General features: G+C 42.2%; 1 protein-coding gene and 2 pseudogenes across 1 annotated transcript in view; 1 reads left to right on the forward strand and 2 right to left on the reverse strand.

Annotated features, from left to right (window-relative positions):
- The window catches only part of LOC127672155 (transmembrane protein 184C-like), a 250,674-nt gene extending 244,786 nt beyond the window's left edge, over window positions 1–5,888 (reverse strand). Inside the window, exon 1 of the mRNA XM_052167383.1 lies at window positions 5,809–5,888. Within this exon, the coding sequence (XP_052023343.1) occupies window positions 5,809–5,861 (53 nt within the window). The 5' untranslated portion in view covers window positions 5,862–5,888. The remainder of the gene's footprint in view (window positions 1–5,808) is intronic.
- Window positions 1–27,258, forward strand: part of LOC127672158 (protein arginine N-methyltransferase 9-like) — a 231,974-nt pseudogene that overhangs the window by 88,131 nt on the left and 116,585 nt on the right.
- LOC127672077 (transmembrane protein 184C-like) overlaps window positions 8,448–27,258 on the reverse strand; it is a 37,188-nt pseudogene continuing 18,377 nt past the window's right edge.

The following is a 27,258-nucleotide window of genomic DNA, read 5'->3' on the forward strand; positions in this document are numbered from 1 at the left end:
ATGAGATTTTCATGACACCGCAATTACTTATATAACAAAAGCAGCTGTGTTTCCTCTGTCTTCCCTTTCCTAGCTATGGTGTCAAACCTTTACACAGTAAAGCACAGGAAGCCAGCTCTTAAACACCATATTGCTATGTGATTCAGTTGTCTGAAATAACTAGAATAGCTGATTGGTAGATAGGAGGTGAGTGGTCGTCAGGATTTAGGAATTAGAATAAGGAGTGTCTACTTAATGGATATGAGATGCGTTGTGGGGTAATAGGACTCACTATGCTGCTAGACAGTTCAAATTAGATGTTTGAGAACATGAGGTGTTTAAGGCTACTGGGTTAGATGCTTTAAAATGATTAAAATGGTAAGTTTTACCCTGCTATTTATTTTCCCTAAACTCATTCCTCTTTGGTAAGTCACAGGCGAGGGCCAATCAGAGACATTAATTGTTAAGTCATTTGCATAATTTACCAATTTCAGGAGAAGTTCAGAGTAATGAAGGGTCTTCTGCTGTGCCTTGGAACAGGAAGAAGCAGATGCTGTAAATGAGAAATAGGTGAAGCTGGGCTGATCTTGTGAGGAAACGGTGACGTGATGCTGTGTATTAACTGGCCTGAGCTTTGGGATACACAAATGTTCATGTAAATAATGTTTCTGGTGTGTGTGTAAGGATGAGCTTGTGGCCTGAGTAAGTCAGAGTCTCTCCTGACATGGGTGGGCACTGCTTAATCTGGTCAAGGCCTGGAACAAATGACAGGACAAGTAAGGAAGAATTCTTTCTCTCTGCCTGTCTGTAGACTAGAACTTTAAGAAAACAAAAAACAAAAAAACAGGTAAGGCCAATAAACCCTTTCCTTAGCACATATTAACTGTACAAAGTAATGGATCGCATTGTGCCGTTGCCACACAGGCATAAGGGAGGGATCCACATCTCCATTACTCTGTCTGGGATTCCCACACTCTTTCATCTCCTGCATCCCCAACAATCCCTCCTTTACTTTCATAACCCCACTTTTAATTTGATATCTGAGAGGAAAACCTGTATCAATAAAATCAGAGGTGAAAAAGGGGGGACCCTTCAACAGGAACAAATAAAATCTTAAAAACACTCTGAGATATTAAAATCCAGTAAAATTTATTTTGTTTTTTTGAGACAGTTTTTCCATGTAATAGCCTTGGCTGTTTTGGAACTCTGTTTGTAGATCAGGCTGGTCTCTGCCTCCTGAGTGCTGGGGCTAAAGGCATGTGCTATACCCCACTGGCAATATATTTGAAAATTAAGACCTGGAAGGAAGCATTGTAGACCATTTGTCTACCAAAACTTAAGTGAGAGGACAAGAAAGCTGAACAGCTGCATTGAACAATGAGCTTGCAGCAAGTGATAGGTCCTTCCAACAAAGCTAACCCCAGGACTGGAGGGGTTCACTGCTGAGTTCTATTAGTCCTTTGAAAAAAAAGTTATAACCAATGGTTTTCAAACTATTCCATAAAATAAACTCCATATAAATCCAATATTTCCTGATACCAGTCTGGGTACAGACATAGTCATTAAAAAAAAACAATTTAAGTCAATTTTCTTGGTAAACATAGATTAAAACAAAAACAAAAACAAACCCCCAAAACTTCCTAACCTGAATTCAACAGCACATTGAGAAGCTCAGACAGTGTGGTAATTAGTTTTCATTCCAGCAGTGAAAGGGTAATTCAATGTATGCAAATCAATAAGTGTTGCTGCCAGCAGCTACAAATGAACCAGATGCCTGAAAAAGAACCCTGGGGATGCAGGGCAAGGCAGCAAAAAGTAAGAGGGCCAGGGCAACATTTGCTGGTCCAGGCCCAAGGTTAATGGCTGTCAGACCATTTAACAGTTTGGGTGAGCCCCTCCTCCCAGAGTCTGGGGTGAGTTCCAGGGAACTGTTCTGGCTGTTCCTGGCTCCACTGTCAGCAGGTGGCCTGCTGGGAAAAGTCTGCCAGCTCTGCAGATACTCCAGGTGGTGGCTCCACGGCTCAGGCAGCTGGAACTTGTAGACCTGAGGAACAAAGAACTTCCCCTTTACTCTGAGTGCTCCACCCTAGGTGGAGCAGGATCCTGACCAGCACAGGAATCCCTGCTCAACAAAGGCTGGGAGAGGAAGTTCACCTTGATCAATGTTAGTTCCAACCTTGTGCCAGGACACCCCATTATGGCTCTGTACAAATAAGCATAACCTAACAAATAAATGGAATTAAGAACAAAAGTCAAATGTATGAGGGGGAAAAAACCCTTTGACAAAATTTAATATCCCTTCAGGATAAAAGCCCCGGAGTCCCTGGGAATGGAAGGGGTATACCTCAACAAAATAAAAGCTGCATATGACCAGCCCAAGCCAGAACTGTACAGGATGCTGAGAAACACTTCCTCCTCAATAGTGTGTGAGACAGACGCCCCTGCTTTCCAGTCCTCTCCATGGTGGTGCTGGGACTCGTGAAAGGCAGAAATCAAGCCATCCCTGTCTGCAGAGGATGCTGCCATCTAGCTGATACACCAGGAAGATGCTTAGATTTGATAAATACTTTTAGCAAAGGAGTGGGACACAAAAGCAACATATGAAACACTAGTAGCCTTATTACCTGCTGAGAAAGAAGCCGGGTAAACAACAGTGATTTCTGACTTTGTCTCAGATGCACACGGAGAGCTACAATACTGGGTTTCTGCCTTCTCAGCCCCTCATGTTTGTGTGGTACACATTTCACCAACTGAGCCTTTTGCAGGCCCTGTTCTTTCTTATTCATTATCCTGAGGGGCTCTTGGGTATTTTCATGCTCTTCACTAGGACTTCAGTAATAAGAACTTTTATCAGTGCTGTGGGAGTGGGAGGAGCTACAGGAGTGGGCGTGTCTGAAGTGGTTGCTTCATGCAGGCCCATTGCCCCTCCTCCTAGTGAAAAAAATAAGAATTTCTGAAATCAAAGAGATCTTCATGGAGGTCGTCAGAATTTGGGGAGCACAATTTGGTTCGGGATAAATTACACAAACACATACACGTACATTAAACGTGTGCTTTTCTGTGTGTGAGTGCTGGTATGCAGATGTGGAAGTCAGAGGATACCACTGGGGAGGTCAGCTCTCTCCTTCCACCTTGAAGCAGGGTCTCTTGCTTCTGCTAGACGGCTGGTGATCTTGTAAGCAGTTCTGTTTCCATCTTCCATCTTGCCATAGACACCCCTCACATGGCTTACAGAGATGGATCAGGTGATCAGGCTTGCCTGAGCCTTTTCCTGGTAGGCCACCTCCACAGGCCAGGCTATGTGATTTCTTATGGCAGACAGAGCAGACTAAAAGGATCCCACCATCCATCTGTACTGTAAGCCATTCTGCAGCCTGCATTTGCATATTGAAGGGCATTATCTGACATGCACATCTGCATGGCCTCCATTAAACATCCATATCAGCAAGTGAGGGGCCTGGGCTGTTGGCAGCTCACACTGCACATTAGAAATGGTCTTAGAGGTTTGTGGTACTTTAGGACTACTGGTGATGCTCACAACTAAGAGAAGTCTTAGACAGAATGACATACATTTCATTTACTGTTGTATACTGTATTCCAAGGAATACTAAGTGAGGAAATTACATTTAAATTAAGATTGCTAGACCTAAATTTGGGTGGACAAATCTCAAATAGCCTAAAATCATAACAAATGAAAATATTTAATGTCATATTATAATACCCTTAAATATCTATATGGACTATAAACAAAAATTTAGTGAACAAAAAGATCATACAAATATGTTTAGACACACTAATTAAAATATTTTCCATAATCAAAGGGGGGCATCAACCTGGTCTGCCATAAGTCTTCCAAAATAACTGTTTCTCATAAAAGTATTTTCTGGTTATTATGAATTATTAATTCTAAGTTTCCACTTTACAGATATATTATAGTTATAGGTTAGGTATCCAGCTTGTACACTTGACATTGAAAGGATAGAAAATAATACAGGCTAACTCTAATGACCCCAAGAAGTCATAAGTTTAAAATGCTATATTGCTTTGTTAGAAACTAGGTAAAAAGTCACATTCCAGATTCTGCCCTTTGTTTAGAGCTAGCAGAAAGGCCTTGAATAGGTGATCCTGGCCCCACAAGGTAACTGGAAATGAGCTAAGCTTATCTTGCTTCTGTAAACTGCTTTCACCATTACCCCTAAGCATGAGTTCAAGCAGCTATAGACATTCAAGAAAATAGGAAACTAATTGTTCCACTGAGCAAGGGCTCTGAGAATTTAAACTGATTGGCCTAAAAACTATGGAGTGGTACAAATAGATTGACTCGCATTTTGCGGGCTCTCCATGCTAAGAAATGATTGGTTTGTGATTCTCGGGCTTTGTAGTAAAGTTATAAAAGCTGTCGCAATTTGGCACTCGTGGTCCACAGTCCTCTACCCCTGCGCGGTGTATGGCTGTGGAACCCAGAATTCTGGAATAAAGAAATCCTCATACTATTGCATCAAGACCATTTCTTGCAAGTGAATTGGGTGTCGCCTTCCGGGGCGTGGGGTGCTGGGGCACCCTCGGTTTTTTGGGGTCCTACAACATCAACAAGGTGAGCCAGAGATGCCTCAGCAGGTAAAGTGCTTGTCTCTAACACTGATGGTCTCAGCTTAATCCTCAGCACTCATTATGATGAAAGGACAGAACCAACTCCCTAGCTGTGCACGTTCAGACCTCCACAACTCGACCATCCCAGGGAGACACCAACAAATATTACTTTTTAAAAATATAATACTACTTTATATATATATAAAGGTACACACAGGAGACACTTGTAAAATTTTTTGCTTTGATTAAGGAGTAACTTAAGGTCTGGGAATGAAGCTCAATTGGTAGAATGCTTGCCTCAAATGAACAGAACCCTGGGTTCAATCCCTGCATTGAATAAACAATGATGGATACACCTGTAAGTGGAGCACTGCGAAGGTGGACATAGAAGCATCATTCTAGGCTATAAAGTGAAATCCAGAACAGCCTGGTGTACATGAGACTGAGAGACCCCAACTCAATGTTTTTAAGACCCCTAAACAACTAGCCCAGCACAGAATAACTTGTTTTTCTGCTTTCAGCTTGAGAGAAAGATAGCCCACCCTGTTCTAGTTCCAATGTTTAACTATAGAATGCCCCAAGGACATTTACTCCAGATAATCTCTAACCTTCCTTAAGGCACAAACTTGTCTGACTTCCTCATTCTATACTTTCCCCATTCTGTGCATGTTTTGTCCTCCACCCCTTGCCTTGTGATTTTTGTCCTCCACCCCTTGCTTTGTGACTTTTCCCCTTTAAATACCCCTGACTTCATTTTCACAGGATCCCACAGTCCTCTACCCCTGTGCTGTGTATGACTGTGGATTCCAGAGCTCTGGAATAAATAATCCTCTTGCTATTGCATCGAAACTATTTCTCAGGAGTGATTTGGGTATGACCGAGGAATGGGGCACTGAGGCACCTGCTTTTATCGGGTCTTACAAGACTTTATCTCATTAAAGAAAGAAAACATGTCACTTCAAACATAAGTAAAGTTAATTGACTTTGCTGCCCAGCTAGCAGCAAAGTTCTTTCTGGGGCTGATTGATATTGGGTAAGCAGCCCACTATAGTAAGCAGGTGCATTAACCATTTTTTTTTTCTCCACCCGGACATACTTACAGTTGTAGCGGCTAAATAAAACCAGACAGGTTGGTTTAATGTCCAAAGATGAAATGTTTTTCAGGCCTGAAGCATTAGAAGGCAGACAAAAAACTCTGTCAACCAGCTAAGAAAGGGTAGCGGTATAGGACCCTCTTACCTTCGGTTTTTGAAACTACAGGGGTTGGATCCATCTCCTCCAGTTATTACCATTACATGGGCAAGGTATTTTCACAACCAAATTCTCTTTGATCAGCCAAGTAGATGAGTGGGAGGAGCTACAGGAGTGGGCATGTCGGAAGTGGTTGCTTCATGCAGGCCCATTGCCCCTCCTCCTAGTGAAAAAAATAAGAAGTTCTGAAATCAATGAGATCTTCATGGAGGTGGTCACAATTTTGGGAGCAGAATTTGATTAGGGATAAATTACACACACACACACACACACACACACACACACACACACACACGGCTGAGGAGGTAAGATAGCTCAGTGGGAAGCTTTGTCTGTGCTGGTGTGAAGACCAGAGTCTGGCTGGAACCCTCCACCTGTGTAAATGCCTGAGGAGAGGGGCAACCTCCTTGCTATTCCCACACTCCAAGGGTGCAGATGGGATCCCTGGACTAAGCTAGTTAGCTGTACTAGGTTACCTGTGTGTTCTGGACCTAACTAAGAGCACTTGGGTCACTGACTAAGGAGCAGGGCAGTAGAGGGAGACTTCTGACAGCAACATTGGGCCACACCCCCCACATATACACTAGCATGAACATAGCTGTTTACACATATGCAAATATGTTCACACATACAGACTCATGTAAAATACATGTTTTTACTTTTACTTCTAATGAACTGTTAATAACTGCTAGAACTTACAGGAAGCAGCAAGGTATTTGGATATTACATGTGTTAGATACAAAGGAGTGATCAGATCAGGCCATTAGCATATTTATCAGCTCCCTTATTACTTCTATGTAGGAATATTGAAAATCCTCTCTTGGTTATCGGTTGGTTCTCTCTCTTGGAGTAGTTGCTGTAGCCATAGCCATTCAACTGTGCTCCATACAGAGATTCCTCTTATCTAGCCACATCCTGTGCTCATCTCCCACTTGGTGTCTGTCACCCTCTGCTGTCCCTCCTGGGCTGTGGAGACCACTCTTCTACCCCACAGCTATGAGGTCAGTATTTCAGCTTCTACATAGAAATGTCTTAGTCACCATAGATATTTTCAAATTATCTTACTATTGCTGGCAGATATCCCCAAATGCCACCTACGTTCATTTGGTAGTTGAAGGTCCTGATATTACAGTTTATTATCTCATGTGTCAGTCAAGAAGTCTTACATTGCCTTGTTACAAATTAGCTTTTAAAATTATTTTGCTGGCTATATTTCAGTATTATTAGTATTCAGATACTTCTGTGTATTTAAAAAACATATTTTAGAATATTATTCACAAGAGCTGGGTACAGTGGCATGCAGATCTGCACTCCAAGTAGCAGCAGAACATTATCCACTAGGCTTTCCCCAAAAGGTCAATGGCCAAAAAAGAGATGAAAAGCCCTGTAAAAGGACAGGCTTCCAAGAAAATTAGCAGAGGTGTGGGTTCAGGCCTCTTCAGGACATGGCTCAACACTGGTATCAGAAAGGTCAGTTCATTCTAAAGCATGAGATGTACTAGGTTAAACTACTAAGCTATTTCAGTCAACACATTATAGAGTGCTTTCTCGGGTAGCTAAATAGAAGAACTCAATTGATCTCACAGGTCTTGGCATCTTGACAAGCCCACCCCTAACCCTGGTGGAGACAAAAGCTCATCTGATGGTTTAGCCTCTGTCTCTCTGTCTCTGTCTCTGTGTCTGTCTCTCTCTTTCTCTCAAAGGCATGCCAGTGTATTAAGAGGTGAGGGATTTCTTCCCTTAAATGCCATTTCATTTATTTCTCTTTGGGAAGTTCTAAAGATGTGCTGTTTTGGATGTGTTTATGTTTTGAGTTATTTTATTTGACTCTTGGCTCATGCTTAGTGCTCATAGACAGTACTGAATTAATGGGTCTGGAGACTCAAGTCTCTGTTTATGGCTTCTTTGGGAAACAGAAGATCCTTGAGTGTGGATTTTCCTGCTCCACATATACAGTTGCCTCAGTTGTGATCCAGGGAACTCCAGAGAGCTTAGCTTCCTTTTAAGAAACAGTTAGTGTGTGTTTGTGTATGTGTGTGTGTGTGTGTCTGTGTGTATACACATATGTGTTTGTGTGTGGGTACACACAGCCATGGCATGCAGGTAGAAATCAGAGGACAGCTGCAGGAATTGGTCCTCTTTCTAACAAATGCTTCAAGGGTATCAAACTCAAGGGGCAGTCTTTGGTCTTGAGGGCAGTCACCTGCTGAGCTGCTCAGAGCCTCCCTCCCTTCCCATCCTTCATTTCACCCCTGGAAACAACAGGAGCTCACAGAGAAGGCCTCTGAGGATTTCCCCATCTCTTCTTAATCTGAATACTTGCAGAGATGGCTGCTCACTTTCCAGTCTCCCCACCCATTTTGCTCTTTCCCTGTCTCTGATCCCTTTGCATAATGTGCTCTGTGTTGTGTTTAGCAATTGTTCCCTGAGCTATAAAGGAGAGTCTGTACAGCAGTTTCCAGTCATAAACAGTCTGACTTAATCTGATGCAGGAAGAGGCTCTATCCTGTCAAAGCTGTTTCTACCAGAACAATGTCTACAGTAGCAGAATTTCACTTGAACAAATCATACCTTGGGTGAAGATTTGGAAACCGCTGCAGACAGCGACTGAAGTGATTCCGAGATTCTCAGATGTCAATCATGGAATCTTCAGATGGCTCTGCTGAAAACAAAGCCTGTGAGGTAACTGTTTGTATCCGGTATCGATAGTAGCTTTGATCAGGAATCTCCATCTTCTCTTTGGGGATATCAATTGTGATAAGTTGGTCTAAATCAAACTTTTTTTGCTCTTCTTGGATGTTAATTGTGATATGTTGGCCTGAATCAAGAAGCTTTTGTTGCTTTTTTAGGATGTCATGTGAGCTATCTGGTCCTCTAACAAGAAGATTCTCCTCTTCTTCTGGGATGTTATTTAGGATAGCTTCATATATGTTGGCTATAAAGATAGGGCTCTGTGATGTAACTGTGTGTCCAAAACCTTGGTATAGGCCCACTGGGGAGGGTGGCTCTGAAGAGCCAGAAGGTATATCTTGTGAAGAGGAGGAAAGTAGGCTTGAATGTTCATTATGTCTGGGTCTCCAGAAAAATATTTCTTTCTTGGATAACCTCGCATTGTCCTCACTTTAAGACAATAGAAACTTATTAACCAAAAGTTATTTTTACCATTTTAAACACATGATTCTAAAAATAGCTCACCCTACCCCCTATCTCTTTGAATTTGAAGAGCCTACATCATGGAACTGTAAGAGAAGGAGGGTTTCTGGGGCTCTCTGGCCAAGCATCCTAGCTGAGATGTGTGAGCTCCAGGAGAGTGAGACTCTGTTCCAAAACCCAATCTGAACAGCTCCTGAGAAAACCACACCAGAGGTTCATCTGAAGTCCCCACATGCACACACACACACCCAGCCTGTTACTTACCAACACAACTAACTTGGTCTGAAATATCATCTCTAACATCAGAAACATCCCACATTGCAAAGAAGGAGTCAAAGCAGGAGCCTTTCTCCGCTTCATGGACATAGGGTTTATAGGAGAAAGTATGGAGATGGGCAATTATGGCCAAAAACATCTCAAGACATATAATGAAATCCTACAAAACATCAAGAAAAACATCAGGCATCTTTTTGGCTAACTCTAGTTTTCCAAACTAATAACTTTTTAAAAGTTATTTGGGGTGTCAAAATTTTTTTAAGTTCCAGACTTAAAAATTCATTTTCAAAACCTTTTTTTCATTTCAAAACATGATAAGCCAAGATTTACATTTCTTTTGCATCCCTCAGTCAAGTATTTCTCAATGCTACCCAAGGACTGAAAGGTACCATGCAGATATAAGTGGACAAGACTAAAATAATTAATAGTCAGTATCTATAGCTCACTTCTCTAGGGTTCCTGCACTACAGAATTGGCCAACAGTCTCACCCCACTGTTTGCATGTTGTTCAAGGGCAATACTGCATCAAATGGCTCAACAAACAATATAATTCCCTGAGTTCAGAGATGGTGCTACATACCTGTAGGCCCATGGCCACAGCTTCTGCACTTTGCCATTCCCAAGTCTGCTTTTCTGAAATAACTACAACTTTAACCAACAAAGCAATAAGTACTGCTTGCCTATGACTCAAGAAAACGAGTGTCAGTGCCACATCTGAACCCTGGAATGACTGGTGGTTACAAATCTGCAACAGGGGCATGCTGGGAGGTGGGTCAGAGGGTAAAGCGCTGGCAGCAGGAGTCTGAGGACCCGAGTGAGAACCCCAGCCTAGGTAAGGCTGGCCATGGGCAGCACACACTAGTGCTCCTGAGGGGAGCAGGGAGGTGGGAAGAGACTGCAGGGCAGCAAGCCTGAGGTGTGCAAAGGAGCAATTCTAAGACCCTGTCTCAAATGAAGGGCAAGGGCTGAAGCCCTAAGTTGTCCTCTGAGCTCAGCATGCACAGATGGCCTGTACATGCCACCACTCACACAATAAACACAGCATATCATTCATGAAAAGATTAGAAAATATGCACCTAGAACCAGTTAAGGCCTCAGAGTACACCCTAGGACTCCTTACTAGGCTGCCTTCAGGGCATAGTCCCAAACAAGTTGTGTTTATATTAAATAGACTCCCTTGCCTTGTGAATTAATTCTACTAGCTTCCTAAGATGAATTTCATCACACATTCTCACAACTTCTTCATTTGATTTAAATATCTTTTTATTGCTTTGAAACCATGTACAAATAATTAGATTCTAAATTCTAACAGCTTGTAAGTAATGGTCTGATACTCAAGTGTGTTCACATGTGTATTACTAGGATTTTATCATTCATTCATTCATTCATTCACTCATTCATTCATATATAGGGCTTTTCTATATTACCACAGTTGCTTTAGAACTTGCTGTGCTGACCAACCTGGCTGCAAACTCAGAGATCTGGCTGCCTCTACCTCCCAAATGCTGAGATTAAAGGTGTGCGCACCACCGCCTGGCATGGGACTAGCTTTTAAAAGAGGTAAAGAATGGCATTTTAGGTCACTTCCTGTCCTAACTCTTGTTTTGTCTGTAGCTTTTCCTGCCTCATACTCACATTATCTTCAACACTCTCTTAATCAACAGCTTTATTTACCGGTATTTATAAAATAAAAACATTTATGAGAAAGCAATACTTACCAAAAGGAATCGAAGACCAAGAGTTTGACACAGAGAAACTTGCCAATGGGATTTAGAGGACTAAGCTCTTCCTCTAGGGCCTTGCAAAACAGAAGCAGGCACTACATGGCGAACTGAAACAAAAGCAAAACTCACCAAACACTGTGCTGGAGGAAGGCAGTCACATAACTGCTAAACCCAAGCCAGAGCCTGCTCTAAGGTAATGTTCTGGGCAGAATTACTGCAAATTACACAATGGTTTTAGATTAAAACAGGCTTCCATGATTTGCTGCCAATGCATAGAAATGAAATTTGTCCACAGAGAGATATGTAACATTTTCCCTGGAACTCAAGGAAAGCAAAAAAGAAAACAATGAAACAAAACAAACAAACAAACAAAAAAAAAAAAAAAAAAAGGAAACACATCAGTTATGCTTCTAAACCCAAACTACCACTGCTTTTATAAGGATTTGTGTTACTTTTATTAGTAAGTCTCTTGCATAACATTTACACAACACACACACACAGTTTATTTAATTTAATTAATTAATTAGTTAGTTTGGGTTTTCGACACAGTGTCTCACTATGTAACCTTGGCTGTCATGGAACTTGCTTTGTAGACCAGGCAGGCCTTAAACTCACAGAGATCTCATGCCTCTGTCTCTCGAGGACTGGAATTAAAGGCATGCACCACCACTGCCCAGATCATGCAGTTTATAAGTCAACACTAAATAAATACAGTTTCAAACAATTCTGACCATCAGATCTGCCTCATACAAACACATTTCTGTGAGAGGAGTACATTAGTCCACATTACCCAAACACCTACACTACAGCTGTGGTTCAGTGGCACAGTGTCCACCCAACATGCAGGAGGCCCTAGATTCTAGTTATCATACTGCTGAGAGAAAAGTCATTGGGACTCCAAGCATGAAGCCATTTCATAGTACCTATGAACTGCTACCCTCATTCTGGGATCAAACCCAGAGCTGTGTATGCTAGGCAAACACTCCACCCGAGGAGTTCCATAAGTCCTCAACTAATTTCCAGTATCTGTCATGAATTGGAATCAAAGTCTGTTGCCCAATCTTTTTGACCTGAAAGTAGCTGACTTCTGTGTATGTTTCCTAGGGTTTCCTTTTAGTAACTGTCTAAATGTTAATGGGAAGACAAAACTATGTTCACCTAGTTCAGAATGTTTGCTATAAAGTCCTTTACATCCAAAGCAAAAGTACTTCCATTTCTTTAGAATACATTGCCAGGAAAGGGTCTATGGTCATGAAGATTTGCCTTCAATTTCTTTAGATTACATTGCCAGGAAAGGGTCTATGGTCATGAAGATGACCGCGAGGAAGGAAGGCCCTGGAGAAATGTCCCACTCATCTTCACTATAAACTCATTTTGGTGTTTCGAGACAGGGTTTCTCTGTGCAGCTCTGGCTGTCCTGGAACTCACTCTGCAGACTCGCTTTGAGCTCACAAAAATCTGCCTGCTTCCACCTCCCAAGTGCTAGGACCAAAGGTGTGTGTCACCACGGCCCATCACATTTTTCCATTTTTAGTTTTTTTTTATTTTTGGTTTTTTTGAGACAGGGTTTCTCTGTATAGCCCTGGCTGTCCTGGAACTCACTCTGTAGACCATGCTGGCCTTGAACTCAGAAATCAGCCTGCCTCTGCCTCCCAGAGTGCTGGTATTTGCAGCACCACTGCCCGGCAAATTTTTCCATTTTTCTTTAAACTCTGTCCTATAATATACCCATTAGACTTTTTCTCTTACTGAATTGGTCTCTATCAGATTTTCTTTAGAAGGCATATTTCTGTAATATGTACCTTGTATAAAGGTACATATTAAAGCTTCCTAAGATTCTATTTAAATATTTAAAGAATATTTCTGTAAAGAAGTAGTGCCTGATAATATTTAGCTACAAACTAATTTAATACAATTAAGAATATGTTTATTCACTTACTAGTTGTGACAAATTGTATAATATTACCAGGTATGTCAAAGGATTGGAGAAAAAAAACTTTACTTCATTGTGTACTCCAAGAATTTCACATGCCCTGAAAAGTGGCAAAAATCAGACAACTTTATGACTAACCAAGCAGAAACATATCTTACTGTATATCCTTTAGAAATTGAGTTTTTATTTTATGTGTATGAGTATTCTGCCTGCATATATACCTGTGCATGGTGTGCATGCAGTGCCCTGTGGCCTGAAAGAGCATTGAACACTGCAGTTAGCAGATAGCTGTGAGCAGCCATGGAAACCAAAGAACTCTTAACCATGCAAGCCCTCCAGCACTGAACACATATGTAAGGGACCGCTGCACCACTGCTTAAAATTTACCATCAGTTTATTTTAGAAAGCCTATGGTTTTAGAAAGCCTATAAAATATAAACTCAGAACCATTAAGCCTGAGAATAGGCATTATCTTCCTAATTCTTGAAAGCATGATTGATAAACATGACTACAGCTCACTCTTTCCTGTAAATTACCTTGGAAGTAAATATTTAAAGGACCAGATCCCCTTCCCACATGGACATTTCACCACAAGCACTAAGTTATATGCTCGCCCTATTTCTAAGCAGCAAAGAAATAAATCATTTCCATAAATGATTATGGTTCAATAACAGGGTAAAGAGTCCAACTGCTTTCTTACATGGCTTTCTTTTATTTTGTCAGTTACACAATACAACATCTACCAGACAAGAAGAAACTGACATTCTGGGATTTTTAGGGAACAAATTCCCAGGTGGTTTGATTATACCTCACATTTTGACATCAGTTTTTGTATCTGTTTAATATCTGCTTGCCTCTGCCTCCTGAGTGCTGGGATTAAATGTGTGCAACAGTTAAAGAATGTATTAATAAACTCTTAAATTAACAACACTAAAGATAAATCTGTGTGATTAACCTAAGTAAAGAAGGGTTGCTTCTTTTGTTTTTTGTTTTTTGTTTTTGTTTTTGTTTTTTCTGAAGGGTTTTACAGCATGGTCTCAGAGGTGTGAATCTTGTGGTAATTCTTGCACTGTTCTACAGCTTTTATACATGTGGTTTTATAGCAGATCAGATTCGCACTGTTGATTAAAACTTTTTCTACTTGTTTTTCCCATATGATAGGTCCTTAAAGACCGGACCCAGGCTGGCCTTAAACATTGGCTCTCCTGCCTCTATCTTCCAAGTCCTACCACTGTTTGCCATGAACTTGGTTTCTGGGGTGCTGAGGATTAAACCCAGAGCTTTGTGTATACAACACAAACACTATTCACTGAGTTACATTCCTAGGCGTGTAGCATGAAGACAAAAATAAAAAAAGGAAAGGCAAGTCACACTTACAGGGCAGTGACGGTGGTGATTGGTCTGGCCACGGTGTACTGCAGCACTCCTAGCTTGCACCGAAAGAGCAGCGTTCTGTAAAGACAGGAGAACACAGCATCTCAGCTATCCCTTGGCAGCAGAATACCAATCCCTTTGACAAATGACATCAACTCTATTGAGTTCTGCCAACTCTGCTCTAAAAGACAGGAGGGTATGAATACAGATGGCAACAAGGCAGCCTGAAGCCCATTTCGTAATTATTTAATAACTTTATATCTCTGAAAGACCCCACCCTCCCCCAGCTCCACTATAGGGCAACACAGAACAAACTGAAGACATTGGGACCTTGGTCATTTCCTGTCACCTACACCTGCCACAATCACCTCAAATCAAAAGCCCAAGTGATCTGAATCTGTGAGTCAAAGAAGCCTGATCATCTCAGAATTTTGCCAGTGATAGAAAGCTGACTGACAGCTCCAGTAGAAAACCTGAGGCCCAGATGAACTGTTCGCTTGTGCATTTACAAGTGGATGGCATCATGCAGTTGTCTTTGCTTGACAGCAGGCATGCCTGCTAGATGCCTTTCTCACCACGATGAGACTGGGAGCCAATACTAACCCTGTGCCTCATAAGTGGCTTCTATCAGTTTCTATCACAGCAGTCAGGCGAGGAACTGAAGTTCTTTGTGCAGAACACTCAATCTTAATCTTTTGCTTTAAGAATTTTGTTTTAAAAACTTTCAGTGGCCCATATTTTTAATCCCGGTACTCAGGAGGTAAATGTAGCTAGATCTCTGAGAGTTGGAAGCCAGCCTGGTCTACAGAGCGACTCCACCACAACTAATGTTGCTTTACCCCGAAAATACAAAAAGAAAAATGAACTAACCAAAAACACCTCACTTTTAAAAAAAAAATTTAAAAATTATTTCATTGGTATGAGTATATTGTAGCTGTCAGACACACCAGAAGAGGCCATCAGATCCCATTACAGATGTTTGTGAGCCACTATGTGGTTGCTGGGAATTGAACTCAGGACCTCTGGAAGAGCAGTCAGTGCACTTACCTGCTGAGCCATCTCTCCAGCCCCACTTTTTTTAAAAAGGCATATTTATGTTACTTTGTGTATGAATGCTCTGCCTGCACTTGTGTATGTCTGTGTGTGCGTTCCACACCTGTGCCTGCTGGAGTCCCAGACACTGGGGTTAGGGATGGCTAGAGTGGCTAAGGGTCACTCCCTGGGGGCTGGGAAGGTAACCCGGCACCTTGCAAGAGCAGCAAGCAGTCTTAACCCAGAGCCACCTCTCCAGCCTTTCAGTAAGTGACACAGGCTGACTCACCTTCCTTTACTGTCACACAGGAAGAGAACACAGCTTTTAATGGCCTTTGTTTCTTGTCATATATTGTCTTCCCAGCTAATCTAGGTCATTTAACTAGATTATGTACAAGATGTGCAGGTGGCCAATTCCCAAGTGTAAAGAAGATGATGACTAAGTATCTTCTAAGGATTTCTTCTGCATACATTGACAAACATTTCATCGAGTGAGCAATGAAAAAATAAAACCAACCCCCTCCCAACATGTGAATTATAAAATGTATTTCATTCTCTCTCTACCTGTGCCTGTTGCTTTTGCCTCATTCATAGCACTGCCCAGCAGAGAGCTGACTGATATTTAACAATTCTGCTTCTGTAGAGTCAGCCATACTTACTCTCCCATTGCCCATGGTGGACAGCAGCACAGTGGAGGGAGGTGGTTTTGCTGATCTTTAGCTTCCAGGTGTAGTATCAAGTTTGGGAACTGGATTGTCAGTTGTTGATAAGGAATATCATGAAGCTATAGATGACATAAGCTTCGTAACATTCCCTACAGGTGTCCACGTATATTGCAGTTTTGGGATATTTCAAAGCCACCCACTGTGGATAAGCAAAGATGTTGAAAAAGATCAGTTGCCAGAATGACATTTCCACTCAACTCCACTCAAACTATAATACTGAGGATTAGACAACGCAAGGCTGTCTTCCATCACTGAGCTACAGCCCAGGTCCTGCAAATAAGCTTTCAAGTGTAATAAAGCACCTTTGATACAGTTAAACAAAAACATAAGCATTTGGGGTGAATAATGAGTGTAAAATGAAAAGTCAGCTGAGTTCTCAGAAATAATTTGAAATTAAGAACAAAGATGACCACAGAAAAGGCCATTGAAGACATTGTTTCTTTTTGGTGTTTTTTTGAAACAAGGTCTGCATACAATGGTTGTTCTGAAACTCACAAAATAGACCAGACTGGCCTCCAACTCAGAGTTCTACCTGAGTGCTGGGATTAAAGGCATGCACCACGTCATCTGGCTGAAGACATTTTTTTGTTTATCTAATTGCCACAGTAGCTGTATCTGCTGTGGAAAGTTCCCCCAACCCCTTTTCTTCATCCTCCTCTTCTTTTGGCATGAATAAAAGTTAGTACCTAAAAAATGTGATAGCAACCAATCAGCATTCTTCTCAGAAACTACAAACATGGGTTCAGCTAACCCCATAGAGCCCAGACTGACCTTAAATTCAAAGAGATCGTCTTACCTATGCAAAGCACTGATATTCTATCAGATGTCATAAGTCACCTAGGGATGACTGTAGGTATAGGAGAGATGGATCTCGTTCATATGATGATGATACCCAATTTATATGACGGGCCTGAACATCAACACATTTTGGAGGCTCTGATGGAGAGGGATTCCCTTGTGGCTACCTAGGGCTGAAGGTAATTTACAATGCTATAGTCTTTAAAAGATTAAGAGCCACTAATATGAAAATGTAAGCAACTGAGCATGGAGAACAGCTACACCCTAAAAATACTTAAGATATTTGCATTTTCTTCATAATCATATTTCACCTTTCTTAGTAACATTAAAAAACATGTGAACTTGGCCAGTTGTAGTGGAGAACACATTTAATTTCAGCACTTAGAGGAGACAGAGGGAGGAGGCTCTTTGTGAGTTCTGTGTTAACCTGGTCTACATACCGAGTTCCAAAATAGCCAGAACTACATAGTGAGGCCCTGCCTCAAAAAAATACAAAACAGCCAGGTTTTAGTTGAGTACACCTTTAATCCTAGCACTCAGGTAGAGGCAGGTGGATCTCAAAGCCAGCCTGGCTTACAGAGTAAGTTCCAGGACAGCCAGGGCTATACAGAACACTGTTTTGAAAACAAAAAAACAAAACAAAACAAAAGCAAACAAAAAAACATGAACTAAAATATTGAAAAAAATACACTGTTAATCTCTCTTTGCCAATATTGTGTGCTTACTACCTCATTCAGCATTCTCTAGAAGGCATACTTAAATGTCATAAAATTGTTAATGAAATATAATAAAATATAGGTATACTATCCAAACTGTATATTTTGACCATCAAAAGAATCCTATGGAAAGTAAAACATTAAAAAAAAATTAGTTTGTTTAAGAATTAAGTCAGAAAATACCAGTATTCTATTACTGTCTTAGCAATAGGTTAGGAGTTGACTTTATTATCGGTTTTTGAAGTTTAGGTTGGGTGTAATGGGCCAGATGTTGAAGGATCCCACACATGGACACGGGGATGGTCAACAGCAGGAATATCCCAAGAATAAACCAAGCCTTTGTGTATGCCAACCTGAAAAACAAAACAAACAAAAAAACCAAATCCACATTTGTTTACATTTTGATATTAAAATTATAAAGATCAATATTTGTCCCAACCCGAGGGACCTATTAATTCGGGGAGCCAAGGAAGACCAAGCCTGAAAGAGAAAATGGGCGGGAAAGAAAAGTGAGGCCAAGCAAACGGGGTATCTTTGTCAAAGCCTCTTTAATGAAATGAAAAACGCCTGGTTTTGAACCCACCATAAGAGGAAGTAGGGACAGGAATGTTAGAGGCATAGAAAGAGAAAAGGTCATCTGGAGCGGATGTTGAGTCCAGCTTGAAGCATCTGCAGCTTTTGTGGAATACTGGTTCCGTCCAGACCATCCCAGGTGTTCGGCCAGTTAAGGTTGATCAGCCTTGTGTGAAGAAGGCAGGGGGGGTGGGGGGGGTTCAGCTGTAAACCACAAGGTCAGTGAACTTTCAAGGTGAGGGCTGATGAGAGTCTGTTTTTTTAGGGTTTGGTCTCCCACAAATATTTGTATTTCTTAAATTTTCATTTGATTAGTAATATTGTTTGGTTATTTCCCAAATAATTAGTAACAATTTAAAAAAGAAAAGATTTACTTTTTAAACAATTATATGTATCTGTGCATGTGAGAGCGGGGGCTTCTGCTGAAGTGAGAAGTGGGAGGGTCCTGGACTCTTTGGAGGCTGAGGCAGACTGAGCTCTGTGCTCTGCTCCAGGACAGCCAGAGCCGCACACTGAGCCCCTGCCTCACCAAAGAGCCCTCCTCAACAAGCACATCACTGCAAGATCTTTGTCCATTCCGAGTGTGTTATTTACTCTCTATATTGACTCTTGCTTGCTGTTTATATGTGAGGGGCTGAGTGCTGACCAGGAACAAAGTCCATGTGTCCCCAGAGTACAGTTAGGAAGAAAGTTTCACGCCTCTCCTACAGGCATGAGCTCTTAGCAGTGTCACTCTGGGGAACTGCCTCTGCCTCAGTATCCTCATCGATATAAAAGGATACATTTCTATATTCTAAGAGGATTAAATAGCTGAATAGTTACATGAAAAATTAAAGCGATCTTGGGGATAAGCTCTAGTTAATGCCTCTAACCTTAAAAATAAACCACACAACTCAAAGCTTCCCTCACCCCTGGCCCTCTCTACCTATGTCCTCTCATTTCTCAGTATCCTTCAGAGTCAAAAATCTTCAAAATTCATTTATTCTTTGATTCTATGTTTCTAGCACACATTCCTACTTAAACAATCCTGTTCTGGCTTAGGCCCTTCCAGATGCAGTGAAATCACTAAGCTCCCCCATGGCCTTCCTACTTAGGGTGGCAAGTGTGAACACATCAAGTGTTCCCCCTGAAACCCTCCCCACCTGGTGTTTAGTTCATTGACCCTCTCTGTAAATTCCTGTGAAATACTGGTGCCGGGTCCTTGCTGTTCCTTCTGTCCTTAAACTCAAGTGTTCTTTGAACTTTGAACACTGTGTCAAGTCTGACCACTAGTAACTAGGCTGGGCTCTCCTCATTCATATGTTGAAACTAAACCCCTAATGCAAGTGGCCATCTTTGGAGATAAGACTGACAGGAAGGGACATAGGTGAGATGAGGTCATAGTCTCAGGGAAAATGATCTCAAAATGAGGTGTTTCAGCCCTGTGGGGATCCAGCAAGAACACATCCATCTGCAACCTGAGAACCTTCCTCAGACTGAAACCCCACTCAGCCCCATGATATTCAATTCCAAAATAGTTTTCTGACTGTAAAAACAGGAATTCCCGTTGAAGCACTGTTTATGATTGATATAATTCTCTCTCTCTCTCTCTCTCTCTCTCTCTCTCTCTCTCTCTCTCTCTCTCTTTCTGATCTTCATGAATACACATTTATCTGCTGCCCATGCAGGACTGAAGAGCACATCAGATTCCCTGGAACTAGAGTTCTCTGGAAGAGCAGCCAGCGCTTTGCTCTTATCTGCCATCTCCTCAGCCCTACAGGAAAGAATTTAGAGAGTTGGAAGTGAGGGGCACAGGTGTGGACTTTCCCCATATGGTACCAGAGAAAAGCATTGGTAAAGGTAGTGCCCCCGTGTCTACACTGCTTCAATGGCTGTTTCCTGTCAGCTACTGAAGAGCAGAGACACAGAAACAAACAAGTAGCAACATTCCTGGACCAGATTATCCAGAGGGACAGTGGGTACAGATGTAAAAAGTAGCCTGACTCAGAAGGACCCAACATCAGGATGGAAAGTGTGCAGGGAAGTTGTTAGCTGGCCGAGAATGGAAGGCTGCAAGGTTTGGCCCTATGTGCAAGCTGGAGTTGTTTGAATGATGAATGTCCCCCAAAGGCCTGCGTGTTGAAAGGCTTGGTCTCTAGGATGGTGGGATGTGGAGGCAGGTCCTTAGGTCTCTGGGGAGAAGATCTCAAATTAGCCCCTTCCTCTATCTTTTGCTTCTTGGCCATGAGATCAACTGTTTTCTGTGCCTTGTGTATTCTGCTGTACTTGACCAATGCCCAAGGTCCTAAAATTTATGAGTCTACCCAATGAAACTTGTAATATATGAGCTAAAATAGTAAACTTGAAAACTAGAGTGAATTGCATCTCCCTGTCTGTGTCTGCCTATCTTTCTGTCTGTCTCTCTCATACACACACTACAACTGGAGGATAGAGGACCACCTTGAGCCAATGTTGCAAAGTTGCTTATTTGTTCTCCACTCCTCAAGACAGCACATGGACCAAGAGTCATCTTAACAGAAGTGAGGCCATATAACCTGAAGGGAGATCTGACAAATAATCTCAAAGGTACAGTCACCTTAGGCTTGTCAAGGAAACATTATCATTTTTCAAGACTTGTTCTAGCATCTGCTTCTCAGTGGACCTATTCCCCATCTTACTCCCTGATGCATCTGTAGAAAAGTTTTTCCTAGTCTAACTCTGTAGCCGGTAGCTGCATGCCCTACCCTACTGTGTATTTAAAGAATACTAAGTATTCAGTGCTCATGGCACCAAATGACTTAATTTTAAACGTCATTTTATTTTAATAAGTTTAAATGTCAACTGCCACACCTGGCAAGGGTGACTGCTGACAGAACAGCTGCTGTACAACTAGCTCACCATTTCTCTCCATAACCTTCTAATGATGCTTAGAAATACAAAGAAGGGAGATATAATCAAAGTCACCAGCTGAGGTGACCTGTAGACCACTGGTGAAGAAACACCCCATCAGAGCACCCTACAAAACTCATCAAGGATTTTCTCCTTCAGCTACCAAAATCTGACATCACCAAACTTTAGATGACAGGCTGTATATAGGACACTCAGTCATCTCTTCCATATTTATCTATCACATATTCTGACTCATTGGGACCATTTAAGTAGTGTGCATGTGTGTGTGTGTGTGTGTGTGTGTGTGTGTGTGTGTGTGTGTGTGTGTGTCAGAGGCAAGTAGAGGGCCCTGGATTCTCTGGATCTGGAGTTACAGTCAATGGGAGCTGCCTAATGTAGGTTCTGGAAACTGAACTCAGGTCTTCTAAAACCAGAAGGCTTTGCAAATCCTTGATCCATCTCTCTGGCCCTTATTTATTTATTTATTTATTTATTTATTTATTTATTTATTTATTTATTTATTTATTTGAAAATCATCTTCAGGCAGGTCACTATGTAGCCCATGCTGGCCTCAACTTGTTCCATACCTCAGGCTGGTCTGGAACTTATGATTTTCCTGCCTCAGACTGCTAGTGTTGGGGCCACAGACCTGTGCTACCACACCTGGAACTAAATACATTTGACACACATATTTTTTTCAATTATACCACATATTTCAGATGGTAACAATTATCTATCAGTACAGCCCACCCAGAGAAATGATGGACCACACTACACCATTAAAATCAGAAACTTGTAAATGCAAATGCCAGCCCCTACCTCCCAGGGAAAGTCAAAAGGGGCCAGTGTACATGACTGGGCACACTCAGTGCCTTCCCATCAGTCATGGGAACAGATCTGCATGACAGTCTGATGCCTGCCCAGCTAATAAGCAAGTCCCATCTAGGTGAGATGGTCGTACACACAAGCATTTGCCTAGGAAACTGGGGGCAGTGCAGAAGCCTAGACAGCTCTCCTCCCCACGGCGCGTTGTAATGAACAACCAGAAACACAGCCTTCAGGGTGTGTCACTGTGCATCCTGAAACTGAAGGGTTCCAGAGGTTGATGGGGAAAGTCCAAATGAGCCTAGAAAGCACAGGGCTGTTTCCGGGCTTCCCCAGTCAGTCCAGCCTGCAATGAGTGCTGTTGCCAGCCTGTGCTCATCATGACAGTAGTGTCAGGGACACTTACAGTGAGCCTGGGAAGTTCCAGCTGCCACCTGCTGCTCAGAAACCTTAGAAATCCTTCTCTGGGCCTGTGGGCATCTATAAGAGTTCTCTGACACCCCCTTAAAGTTTCTGCCAAGCACAGCTGGCTCTAACATCTTCTCTATGAGACTCATGGCAAATTAGAAGGGTTGTAATGAGGCCACCATTCAGGCTGTGCCCACCTTGACCTTCAGCTGCCATCGGGTTCCCCTTGTACACAGCCATGCCCTTTCAGACAGAAAGCTTCTTCCAGAAGGTATGTGAGCTCCCCAAGGATGGGCATCCTGCTCCCTCTTGCCCCTTTGGTCCTGGTAAATAGCAGCAGAGGTGCATTGTCAAGGGAATAACTACATGGGCATGCATGCATGAGCCTGCCAGGACACCACAGTGCATGGGATATGCTTCAGCACCCGAGCCTGTCTGCCTCTACAGATGCTAAGCTGATTCAGATTAGTTCTCCTGGTACTGTTATTACTAGATGTGGTCACATTTTTGTGACCTTTGTGTACCAAAATAAAACTGTAACTCTTACAATATTTAATAGAACAGGGCAATTTTGCCTCCAGATACAGTACTCACCATTTTTTCTATTTACTAAATACTACAGACCATACCATAAATGGTCCTTAACTTCTGAGAATGCATAAAAACAAACAATAAATTAATTAGACACATTCTTCTTATACCACAGGAGATGTCTCACCTCTCTTAGTAATAATTTAAAAATGATTGTCCATGCTAATAGAATAAAAATCTACCTAGTCTTTACACACAATACCCAAACATCAGCAATGCAGAACACACCCCTACACTTCTTGGAGTCTCCCCATAGCTGTGGTCCTTGAAACATTGTTTTGGGGAAAGATTGATGTTAAGAGGTGATCTGATTCATAAAAGCTGTTGGCTAAGCACTCAGTTGTCAGTGTGTGAAATTCAGAATGTTCTTTTCACCCACCTTGGCACCGTTCTGCCACACATATGTGCACCATGTGGAAGAAATCCATGTCCTGGGAGCTGTGGAGGTGTAGCCCGTGAATTGTGGGCATATGTGTATGTCCTGGGCACTGTGGGCATATGTGTGTGTCCTGGGAGCTGTGGACATGTGGCCCAGGAACTGTGGGCATATGTATGTCCTGGGAGCTGTGGACATGTGGCCCAGGAACTGTGGGCATATGTGTGTGTCCTGGGAGCTGTGGACCCGTGTCCTGAGAGACAGGAAACAATGTGAGCTTTGGAAGCACAATTTCCATGTATATGATGTAATTGATTCTTACTTGTCTGAGGATCAAGAACAAATGCTCTCTTCACTAAGTGACCAGAACTAGGCTGAAAGGACAGAGCCAGTATGCTGGTGTAGCAATTAATTCCTTTGAGGAAAACACCACAATGTTGATTCAAGGATTTACTCAAAGGAAAACACTGAGGGTATCCCCCAGGCCTAGTAAGCATGAATGCTTAGAAAGGCTTCTCTAGAATTCCCGGGTGCTTCCCAGGGTTATTCTGGAATCCCTGTGCACTTCCCAGGGTTCCATCCTGAACTGGAAAATAAAGGGAATGCTCTAGATGATTCTTTCCCATCACCTTAATGAGCAAACATCTCTGATATCATAAAATAAAATATTACTGAATAAAAACAATTTCAAATGTACATTTACCTTCATCCAGGTAGAATAAGGTGATTGAATTTACAGAAATGTTCACGGAAAACCTAAGTGTGGCCTTGGCTGCTCTGAGGACTTCCAGACACAGCACCAAAAACAAGAGTGGGAATGCCAGCAACAGCCCCTGAACTCCTTTGCTGGAACTGTCACCCAATGGCATCCCTGTGGCAGGGTCCTGCTGCCAGGGACAGGTGCAGAAGCTTTCAGAGGTGGGGCCTTGTGGGAAGTCTGTAGCTGCCTGGAGCTATGTGTGCACTCAAAGCCAACGTGGGACCCACATTTCATCTCTTTCTTTCTGGGGCTCCCTAAAATCTCAGTGGTTCTTGCTTTGCTGCACACCCCTTGCCATGATGTGCTTGCCACTGGTGAAAGTGGCAAGCCAACCAGTCAAGGTGTGAGTCCCTGAAACGATAAAGCAAAATAACTGCTTTCTTTTTACAAGTTGATGATCTCAAGCATCTGCTGTAGTACTTGCTACCCTTAAAAAAAGTCTAGGCTTGTAAGATTGCTGGATGGTAAAAAAGCTTGTTGTGCAAATGTGATGACCTGAGTTTGGATCCCCAGAGCCACAGAAATAGTGTGAGAGGCAAGAGGTGGAGACTGAAAGCTCTATGGCCTATCTCCTAGTATGGCGTGTTAGAGAGCAAAAGCTCTTGTCTCCAGCAAGGCAGCAGGTGGAGGCCAACCCGGAGGGTGTCCTCTGACTGCACACACTCACTGCAAGTGCACATACTGTACAGCAAAAACATGCACTGCACAGCAAAGTATGCAAATTATAAGAAAATACACACACTGCAAGCAAAGTTCACACACTGCACAGCAAAGTTCACACACTGCACAGCAAGCACATGCATTGCACAACAAGCACATGCATTGCACAGCAAGTACATGCACTTCACAGTAAAATACACACATTTCACAGTAAATGCACACACTGCACAATATGTGCACACACTGCACAGTAAGCGCACATACTATAAGCAAGTGCACACACTGCACAGTGAGTACATATTCACAGAAAACTTCTTTCAAAAGCCATTTTCCCCAAGGGAATGTAATGAAGAGACACAGATCAGAAAAAATTAAAAATCACATATCTAATAATAATGATGTGTGTAGCTACTCTATTTAAAAGCTTTTAAAATCATAACCGATAATAAGCAATAAAATTTAAAGAAAAGGAGAGCAAAACATTAGAATGGATACCACACGGAACAAGTGTACAAAAAGATGTCTAATCCCACCAATCATTGGGAAAATGTAAATTAAAAACCACACTGACTCCCAACATACAGCAAAGAAAAACACTCAAACTAAAAATAACTAGCTGTGCCCAGCATCGTTAGCTAGGGTGTGGGACATTCTGCATTCTCAGGTACATCACATGGGAATGCAAAACTAGTGATTTTGGATGATGTTCTGGTATGTCTTATAAAAACAAAAATATATGTGCAGTGTCCACCAGGAATTCCACTGCCTGATACTCCCCATGAAAAGAGGACAACATCTGTCTTCACAACGACTGGGGCAGAGTTGTTCAGATTTACACAGACTACTCCAAACTAGGAACAAGTCAAGTGTCCATCAGCAGGTGGATTCCATGAGTGAGCTGTGGTGTGTTCACTCAGTGGTGTACCATGCAGAAACCCTGACAGAGAGAGCACGACGAGCTTCTGAACACACAAACAGCACGGATGAGCCTCAGCACAGCCATGGCTACTGAGGGAGGCTCACAAAACCATCTCTACAGGACACACTTCTGTGTGAGACTGTAATGCTCAAGGTCAATGCCTTTCACAAGGAAACCATAGAGAACATCCTGCCCAGAAAGAGCTCGAAGGTCATCACCTCAGCGGGTGGGAGGCATCTGAGGCTGGATATGGCACTAGTTTGGTTGCTGTGCTAGTGCCCTGGATATATGGCTGTTTCAAAACTTAAACTATGTATTTTTAATGTACATCAACTATGTCTAAATAATAGAACCTCAAGACACTAAATTATGTCGAATCAACCTGGACGACACCGGTATTCCCCAACTACAGTAGGCGGCAGAGGAGAGATATTGGATACCCTGCTCTCTCTCTTTTACTTATTCCCTTAAAGCAGGGTCTCTCGTGAACCTACAGCTAGCTGGGCTGGTAGCTAGTAAGCTCCAACAAGCTTCCTGCCTATGAGGACAGCCATGCCTGGCTATTAGGTGGGCACTGGGGATTTGAACTCAGTTCTTCATGCTTGCTTAGAAAGCACTCTTATTTATTGACCCATGTCTCCAGGTCCACATACAAAATTTGATAGTAGTCTTTACCTCTGTACAATGAACAGAATTCACTGAGAATGAAGTATAAGATCCCACCATTATCTCTTTTAGGGAGGGATTTCAATGAGATCAGTGGGGAAGGTACAATCTGATGTCTTGCAGGTAATAAGCAGAAATAACACCAAACACAGGAAAGATTTTCTACCCGTCCCACCCACCCCGTGTTTCCTTCAGAGTGAGGCATGAGCCTTGCCAACCAGCACCCTACATTTCTAAGATGTTTCCAATTACACTGTAAGGCCACAACCACTTATCTCTGAGTTCACCTGAAGTGGAGCTTGCCCTTTGTTATTGGAGAAGTTCAGAGAAAGCAGTGATCTCCATACAAAGCACTAGGAAGTGACCTGTGCTCCTGGGCCATCATCACAGAGGGAACACTGCAGGGCCATAAGCTGACTTCAGCATTCACAGGACTCTTAAATAATCTTGGCCGCTGAGTCTGTCAACATTTTCCTCCCAGAGTAGAGAAATCTATCATTCAAACCATACAAGCCAAATGAAAGTGTTGAAAATTTCTTAAATATGAAAGACACATTGAGCAGAACAACTGTATACAACGTTCTTTGAGAAAGAGCTAGAAAAGCGACACAAGCAACAGAGAGCTGTCTGGCTTGTTATTCTGTGGAAGCTGATAACCAACACTTCAGCTAGATCTTTGATTGATGAAACTAGAAACAAATCCAGAATCTACTTTCTCTATTTACCCAGAACAGAGAGATGCCTCCTATGAAGACTAATGACTATAGGGTTCAACATTTGGCACAGACTGAGATGATCCAAGCTGGCTCAAAACCACTAATAATATTTTTGAAAGATTGGGTTGTTAGATTAATAGTTGTGGAAGATGGACACTATTTACGCAATGTTAAAGCAAACATTTTTATGAACCAAACATTTCCTAAATTGCAAACAAAAATGTGAAACTCTATCTGACACCTGTAGTAAATCTGAGAGCCTTCCATAGTTCAGGGCACAGAGCCACACCCTTTCTGTACACAGCCTCTCTCCCAAGGTTAGACAAAGAAAGGGCACTGTTACTG

The sequence above is a fragment of the Apodemus sylvaticus genome, chromosome 21 (genome assembly GCF_947179515.1).
Source record: "Apodemus sylvaticus chromosome 21, mApoSyl1.1, whole genome shotgun sequence".
In the NCBI taxonomy this organism is placed as follows: domain Eukaryota; kingdom Metazoa; phylum Chordata; class Mammalia; order Rodentia; family Muridae; genus Apodemus; species Apodemus sylvaticus.